Source organism: Taeniopygia guttata, chromosome 31 (genome assembly GCF_048771995.1).
Source record: "Taeniopygia guttata chromosome 31, bTaeGut7.mat, whole genome shotgun sequence".
Taxonomy (NCBI): domain Eukaryota; kingdom Metazoa; phylum Chordata; class Aves; order Passeriformes; family Estrildidae; genus Taeniopygia; species Taeniopygia guttata.
The window spans coordinates 1,674,633-1,682,596 of record NC_133056.1 but is presented as its reverse complement, the minus strand read 5'-3'; the positions used below and the strand labels follow the sequence as shown (position 1 = coordinate 1,682,596).

At 61.8% G+C, this 7,964-nt stretch overlaps 1 protein-coding gene across 3 annotated transcripts in view; it reads right to left on the bottom strand.

Annotated features, from left to right (window-relative positions):
• Window positions 1-1,053: 1,053 nt before the first annotated feature.
• PQBP1 (polyglutamine binding protein 1) overlaps window positions 1,054-7,964 on the bottom strand; it is a 14,627-nt gene continuing 7,716 nt past the window's right edge. Inside the window, exons 1-8 of one of the 3 annotated variants that reach the window (XM_072920413.1) lie at window positions 5,137-5,158; window positions 4,950-4,968; window positions 4,443-4,592; window positions 3,786-3,897; window positions 3,251-3,360; window positions 2,366-2,458; window positions 2,013-2,073; window positions 1,055-1,263 (exon numbers count right to left, since the gene is read on the bottom strand). In XM_072920413.1, coding sequence (XP_072776514.1) covers window positions 1,113-1,263; window positions 2,013-2,073; window positions 2,366-2,458; window positions 3,251-3,360; window positions 3,786-3,897; window positions 4,443-4,509 — 594 coding nt within the window. In that variant the 5' untranslated portion in view covers window positions 4,510-4,592; window positions 4,950-4,968; window positions 5,137-5,158 and the 3' untranslated portion in view covers window positions 1,055-1,112. Of the gene's footprint in view, window positions 1,264-2,012; window positions 2,074-2,365; window positions 2,459-3,250; window positions 3,361-3,785; window positions 3,898-4,442; window positions 4,593-4,949; window positions 4,969-5,136; window positions 5,159-5,251; window positions 5,376-7,964 lie in introns of those variants that run through there. The other 2 variants (XM_072920411.1, XM_072920412.1) reach the window with 2 other exon arrangements.

Sequence of the window (7,964 nt, the reverse complement as noted above, 5' to 3'; positions counted from 1 at the left end):
GGTCTGGGGGGGTTTTGGGGGGACCCCGAACTTTGGGGGAACCCCTGAGAAACGGGGGGTGCTGAGGGGTCCCTGGTTTTGGGGTTCCCCGGATTTGGGGTGGCCACGTTTGGGGTTCCCCGGTTTGGGGTTCCCGAGTTTTGGGGTTCCCAGGTTTTGGGATTTCCAGGTTTTAGGGTTCCCGAGTTTTGGGGTTGCAAGTTTTGGGGTTCTCAGTTTTGAGGTTTCCCGTTTTTGGAGTCCCGTTTTTGAAGTTCCCATTTCGGGTTCCCCATTTCGGGTTCCCCATTTCGGGGTCCCATTTCAGGATCTCATTTTTGGGTTCCCCATTTTGGAGTTCCCAGGTTTTGGGGTTGCGGGTTTTGACATTCTCAGTTTTGAGGTTTCCTGTTTTTGGAGTCCCGTTTTTGAAGTTCCCATTTTTGGAGTCCCATTTTTGGATTCCCTGGTTTTCAACTTCCCATTTTGGGGTTCCCGAGTTTTGGGGTTTCCAGGTTTTGGGGTTTCCAGGTTTTGGGATTTCCAGGTTTTAGGGTTCTCAGGTTTTGGGGTTGCGAATTTTGGGGTTCTCGGTTTTGAGGTTCCCCCTTTTGAGGTTTCCCATTTTTGAAGTTCCCGTTCCGGGGTGCCATTTCGGGGTCCCATTTTGGGATCCCGTTCCGGGGTGCCGTTCCGGGGTCCCGTTCCGGGGTCCCGTTCTGGGGTGCGATTTCGGGGTCCCATTCCAGGGTGCCATTCCAGGGTGCCATTCGGGGTCCTGTTCTGGGATCCTGTTTCGGGTCCCATTTCAGGATCCTGTTTCGGGGCCCCGTTTTGGGATCCCGTTCCGGGGCCCCGTTTTGGGATCCCGTTTCGGGTCCCGTTCTGGGGTCCCGTTCTGGGGTTGTGTTTTGGGATCCCGTTTTGGGTCCCATTCCGGTGTCCCGTTCTGGGGTCCCGTTTTGGGGTCCCGTTTTGGGGTCCCATTCCAGGATCCCGTTCCAGGGTGCTGTTCCGGGGTGCCGTTTTGGGATCCCGTTCTGGGATCCCGTTTCAGGATCCCGTTTTGGGGTCCCGTTTTGGGATCCCATTCCGGTGTCCCGTTCCAGGCCCCCGTTCCGGCCCCGCTGGGCTCAGTCCTTGGCGCGCGAGGCCTCGGCGTTGGCGCGCAGCACGGCTCCGGGGCTGGGGTACGGCCGCTGCTGGAACAGGGGTCCCGCCGCCGTCGTGTCCGCGCCCGTCTTGGCCTCGTTGCGCTTCGGCAGCCCCGTGGACCACGAGCCCCTGCGGGGACAGCGGGATGGGGTCCCCAAATCCCGGGGCACCCCCAAATACCGGGGTACCCCCAAAATCCCCCAAATCCCGGGGTGCCCCCCAAATCCCGGGGTACCCCCCGAATACCGGGGCACCCCCCAAATACCGGGGCACCCCCCAAATACCGGGATACCCCCCAAAATCCCCCAAATCCCGGGGGTAAACCCCCAAATACCGGGGTAGCCCCCCAAACCCCCAAAATCCCGGGGTACACCCCAAAAAATCCCCAAAATACCGGGGTAAACCCCCAAATACTGGGGTGCCCCCCCAAAAATCCCCAAAATACCGGGGTACCCCCCCCCAAATACTGGGGTACCCCCCCAAAATCCCCACAATACTGAGGTACCCCCCCAAAATCCCCACAATACTGAGATACCCCCCCAAAATCTCAGGGTACCCCCCCAAAATACCGGGGTACCTCCCAAAATCCCCAAAATTCTGGGGTTTCCCCCCAAAATCCCCACAATACTGAGGTACCCCTCCAAAATCTCGAGGTACCCTCCCCAAAATACCGGGGTACCCCCCCAAAATACCGGGGTACCCCCCAAAGCCCCAGGGTAACCCCCAAAATACCAGGGAACCCCCCTTAAACCCCCCAAAATCCCAGGAAATCTCCCCCAGAACCCCCCAAAATCCCAGGGAACCCCCCCCAGAACCCCCCAAAGTCCCGGGCACCCCAAAACCCGCCCCGGGCACCCCAAAATCCGTCCCGGCCGTACCGCGGTGCGTCCGAGTAGGCGCTGGGGTCCATCGGGTCCAGCTCCTCGTCCTTGCGCCCGCCTGGGGGCACGGGGGGTCAGCACCCCAAATCTGGGGTACCCCCCCGGCACCCCCAAATCTGGGGTACCCCTGAGCACCCCGGAATACTGGGGTACCCACAAAATCCTGGGAAATCCCCCCAAACCCCCCAGAATCCCGGGGTACCCCCCCAAAAGCCCAGGAAATCCCCTGAGCACCCCCCGAATCCCGGGGTGCCCCCGAATCTCGGGGTGCCCCCGAATCCCTGAGCACCCCCCGAATCCCTGAGCACCCCCCGAATCCCGGGGTGCCCCCCAATCCCGGGGTGCCCCACCTCTCTTGCCCTTGGGGTACGGTGCCAGCTCCTCACGCCGGTGCCCGCGGCGCTCCCGCGGCGCCTCCTCCTTCTCGGGGGGCTCCTCAGCCTCTGGGGGGGCAGCGCGCCTTGGGGGGACCCCGAGAGCCCCCAAGGGTCGGGGGGGACTCGGGGGGACCCCGAAAGCCCCCAAGGGTGGGGGGGGACTCGGGGGTTTGAGGGATTTGAGGGGCTCAGGGATTTTCGGGGGATTTGGGGCACTCAGGGGTTTGGGGGGGCTCTGGGGTTTGGGGCACTCAGGGTCGGAGGGAATTTGGGGGGTTCAGGGGTTTGGGGGGTCTCAGGGTTTTCAGGGGGGCTCAGGGTTTTGGGGGGAGTCAAGGTTTGGGGTCTCAGGGTTTGAGGGGGCTCAGTGTTTGGGGCCTCAGGATTTGGGGGGTGCTCAGGGGGCTCCGGATTTGGGGGCTCAGGGTTTTTGGGGTCTCAGGGATTTGGGATCTCAGGGTTTGGGGGGCTCAGGGGGCTCTGTCAGGGTTTGGGGTCTCAGGGTTTGGGGTCTCAGGGTTTGGGGTCTCAGGGTTTGGGGTCTCAGGATTTGGGGTGTCAGGGTTTGGGGGTCTCAGGGTTTGGGGGGCTCAGGATTTGGGGTGTCAGGGTTTGGGGTGTCAGGGTTTGGGGTCTCAGGGTTTTTGGGGTCTCAGGGAATTGGGATCTCAGGGTTTGGGGGGGGCTCAGGGGGCTCTGTCAGGGTTTGGGGTGTCAGGGTTTGGGGGGGGTTGCAGGTTTGGGGTGTCAGGGTTTGGGGGGGGTTGCAGGTTTGGGGTGTCAGGATTTGGGGTGTCAGGGTTTGGGGTCTCAGGGTTTTTGGGGTCTCAGGGTTTGGGTCTGGGGTCCCGCACCCACCTGTGCCCCCCTTGTTCCTGCGGGCGGCGCGGGCGGGGGCGGCGCCGGGGTCACCGGGGGGCAGCCACGACACCAGGTCGGTGTCCACGTTCCAGTAGTAGGGCAGCCCGCTGTGGGGAGGGATGCTATAGGGCCTGGGGGGCACCCTATAGGGCCTGGGGGAACCCTATAGGGCCTGGGGAGCCCTATGGATCCTATAGGGCCTGGGGGGACCCTATAGGGCCTGGGGAGCCCTATGGATCTCATAGGGCCTGGGGGCTCTAGGGACCCTATAGAGCCCAGAGAGAGCCCTACAGAGCCCAGGGGGCCCTGTGGGCCCTATAGAGCCGTATCAGGACCCTATAGGGCCCGGGGGAACCCTATGGACCCCACAGGGCTCAGAGCTGGGGGCGGGGCTCACGGTGGGGGCGGGGCTCTCGGGGGGCGGGGCTCAGGGTGGGGCTCTCGGTGGGGGCGGGGCTCTCGGTGGGGGCGGGGCTCACGGTGGGGGCGGGGCTCATGGTGGGGGCGGGGCTCACGTGGGGGCGGGGCTCACCAGGTGGGGTCGATGACCTTGTACCAGGGCGGCATCAGCCCCTCGAGCCGCGAGGCCTCGTAGTCCACGTGGGCGTCGTCGTAGTCCTCGGCGATGATCTCCTCCTCGGGCTCTGGGCGGGGCCGTCACCTGGCCACGCCCACGGCCACACCCAGTGCCCCAGCCCCGCCCATTTATCCCTGACCCCGCCTATTTATCACTAACCCCGCCCATTTCTAACCCTGCCTGTTTCTCCCCAACCCCGCCCATTTCTCCATAGCCCCGCCTATTTATCACTAACCCCGCCCATTTCTAACTAACCCTGCCTGTTTCTCCATAGCCCTGCCCATTTTGCCATAACCCCGCCCATTTCTCCATAACCCCACCCATTTATCACTAACCCCGCCCATTTCTATGTAACCCCGCCCATTTCTCCATGACCCCGCCTATTTATCACGAACCTTGCCCATTTCTCCATAACCCCGCCCATTTATCACTAACCCCGCCTATTTATCACTAACCCCGCCCATTTATCCATAGCCCCGCCTATTTATCACTAACCCCGCCCTCTTCTCCATAGCCCCGCCCATTTCTCCATAGCCCCGCCCTGTTCCGAGCCCCGCCCTGTTCTGAGCCCCGCCCCCGGCCCCGCCCCATTCCCGTTCCCGCCCCCCTCACCGGGCTCCACATGTTTGAGCAGTCCCCGCTTGGCCAGACGGGACTGCAGCGCCACCGGCAGCGGCATCGGCACCGGGACAGCGGCACGGCACCGGGACACCGGGACACCGGGACAGCACCGGGACTCCCAAACGGCGACCGGGATCCTGGCTGTGCACACAGACGGGAACGGGGTCAGCACCGGGACACACCGGGGGAACCCGGGACACACCGGGGATACACCGGGGATACACCGGGGATACACCGGGACACACCGGGGACTTGAGTAGGGAACCAGTAACATCAGTACAGCCCCAGTTACACCAGTTCGGTCCCAGTTCACTCCCAGTTATCCCAGTTCAGTCCCAGTTACCCCAGTTCAGTCCCAGTTCAATCCCAGTTACCCCAGGTCAATCGCAGTTCAATCGCAGTTCAGTCCCAGTTATCCCAGTTCAATCCCAGTTACCCCAGTTTAGTCCCAGTTCAATCCCAGTTACCCCAGTTCAATCCCAGTTCAGTCCCAGTTACCCCAGTTCGGTCCCAGTTCAATCCCAGTTCGCTCCGAATTACTCCAGTTCAATCCCAGTTCGGTCCCAGTTCAATCCCAGTTACCCCAGTTTGTTCCCAGTTTGCTCCCAGTTACCCCAGTTTGCTCCCAGTTCAATCCCAGTTCGGTCCCAGTTACCCCAGTTCAGTCCCAGTTCAGTCCCAGTTCGCTCCCAGTCTCTCCCAGTCTCTCCCAGTTTGTCCCAGTTCGTTCCCAGTTACCCCAGTTCGCTCCCAGTTCTCTCCCAGTCTCTCCCAGTTTGTCCCAGTTCGTTCCCAGTTACCCCAGTTCAGTCCCAGTTCTCTCCCAGTCTCTCCCAGTTTGTCCCAGTTCGGTCCCGTTTCTCTCCCGGAAGTCGCCCCCTGCCTCGCGCCGCTCACGTGACCCCGCCGCCCCTTTAGCCCCGCCCCCGTTGCCACAACAACCGCCCCGACCTTCCTGGCGACCACGTGATCCTCGCCCCGACCAATCGGCGGCCGGCGCGGGGCGGGCGCTCGGCCAATCAGCGCGCGGGGAGGCGGCGCGCGCGGTCGTGTGCCGGCCTGGGCGCCGCCATGTTGGGGGGGGCGGCGGCCCCGCCGCGTTCCGGGTCCCCCCGGGAACAACGGCGGCCCCGGGAGGTTCCGGGAGGTTCCGGGTCCCCCCGGTACACCCACAGCACCCATAACCCCCCACCCATAACCCCCCACAGCACCCACAGCACCCACAGCACCCATAACCCCCCACAGCACCCACAGCACCCATAACCCCCCCCACAGCACCCACAGCACCCACAGCACCCATAACCCCCCACAGCACCCACAGCACCCATAACCCCCCCCATAGCACCCACAGCACCCACAGCACCCATAACCCCCCCCATAACCCCCCACAGCACCCACAGCACCCATAACCCCCCACAGCACCCACAGCACCCATAACCCCCCCCATAACCCCCCACAGCACCCACAGCACCCATAACCCCCCACAGCACCCACAGCACCCATAACCCCCCCCATAACCACCCACAGCACCCACAGCACCCCCCCATAGCACCCACAGCACCCATAACCCCCCACAGCACCCACAGCACCCATAACCCCCCACAGCACCCACAGCACCCATAACCCCCCCCATAACCCCCCACAGCACCCACAGCACCCATAACCCCCCCCATAACCCCCCACAGCACCCACAGCACCCATAACCCCCCACAGCACCCACAGCACCCATAACCCCCCCCATAACCCCCCACAGCACCCACAGCACCCATAACCCCCCACAGCACCCACAGCACCCATAACCCCCCCCATAACCACCCACAGCACCCACAGCACCCCCCCCATAGCACCCACAGCACCCATAACCCCCCACAGCACCCACAGCACCCATAACCCCCCACAGCACCCACAGCACCCATAACCCCCCACCCAAAACCCCCCCATAGCACCCACAGCACCCACAGCACCCATAACCCCCCCCATAACCCCCCACAGCACCCACAGCACCCACCCATAACCCCCCACAGCACTTACAGCACCCACAGCACCCATAACCCCCCCCATAACCCCCCATAGCACCCACAGCACCCATAACCCCCCCCATAACCCCCCACAGCACCCACAGCACCCCCATAACTACGTGGAGAACCCCAAAATCCCTCAGGGGGCACCCCAAAATCTGGTCTTGGGGCGCCCTAAAATTCGTAAAGGGGAACCGCAAAGTCTCTAATGGGGAGCCCCAAAATTGGGCACGGGGGGGGGGGGGGGGCAGGGACACCCCAAAAATGCCGCCCCGACCCCCCCCGTGCTGCGTCCTCCCGACGATTTGGGGGATTTGGGGGGGATTTGGGGGGATTTGGGGGAATTTTGGGGATCAAAGCGCTCCCCCCAAACCCCAGAGTCTCCCAAAACCCCAAAATACCCCCCAAAACTCTTGAGTCCCCTAAAACCCCAAAATGCCTCCCCAAAACCACAAAGGGCCCCAAAAACCTCAAAGCGCCCCCAAAATCCCCGAGCCCCATAAAACCCCAGAGCGCCCCAAAACCTCTAAACCCCCCGAAACCCCAAAACCCCAAAGCGCCACCAAAACATCAAAGCTTCCCAAAACCCCAAATCACCCCAAATCACCCCAAAACCCCCAAATCACCCCAAAACCCCGAATCACCCCAAATCACCCCAAAACCCCAAATCACCCCAAATCACCCCAAACCCCAAATCACCCCAAAACCCCAAAACCCCAAAACCCCAAAACCTCCGAGCCCCGAAAAACCCCAAATCACCCCAAACCCCAAAACCCCCAACCCCAAAACCCCCAAAAATCCCAAAACACACCAAACCCCAAATCCCCCCAAACCCCAAATCCCCCCAAAACCCGAAAACCCCCAACCCCAAAACCCCAAATCCCCCCAAATCACCCCAAACCCCAAATCCCCCCAAACCCCAAAACCCCCAACCCCAAAACCCCCCAAAAATCCCAAAACACCCCAAACCCCAAATCACCCCAAACCCCAAATTCCCCCCCAAAACCTCCGAGCCCCGAAAAACCCCAAATCCCCCCCACATCTCCAAATCACCCCAAACCCCAAATCCCCCCAAACCCCAAAACCCCCAACCCCAAAACCCCCCAAAAACCCCAAATCACCCCAAACCCCAAATCCCCCCAAACCCCAAAACCCCCAACCCCAAAACCCCCAAAAATCCCAAAACACACCAAACCCCAAATCCCCCCAAAACCCGAAAACCCCCCAAAAACCCCAAAACACCCCAAACCACCCCAAAACCCGAAAATCCCAAATCACCCCAAAACCCCCCAAAAACCCCAAATCACCCCAAAACTCCCCAAAAACCCCAAATCCCCGCAAAACTCCAAATCCCCCCAAAACCCGAAAACCCCCCAAAAACCCCAAATCACCCCAAACCCCAAATCACCCCAAAACCCGAAAACCCCAAACCCCCACAAACCCCCACAAAAAAACCCTAAACCCCCAAATCCCCCCAAACCCCAAATCCCCCCAA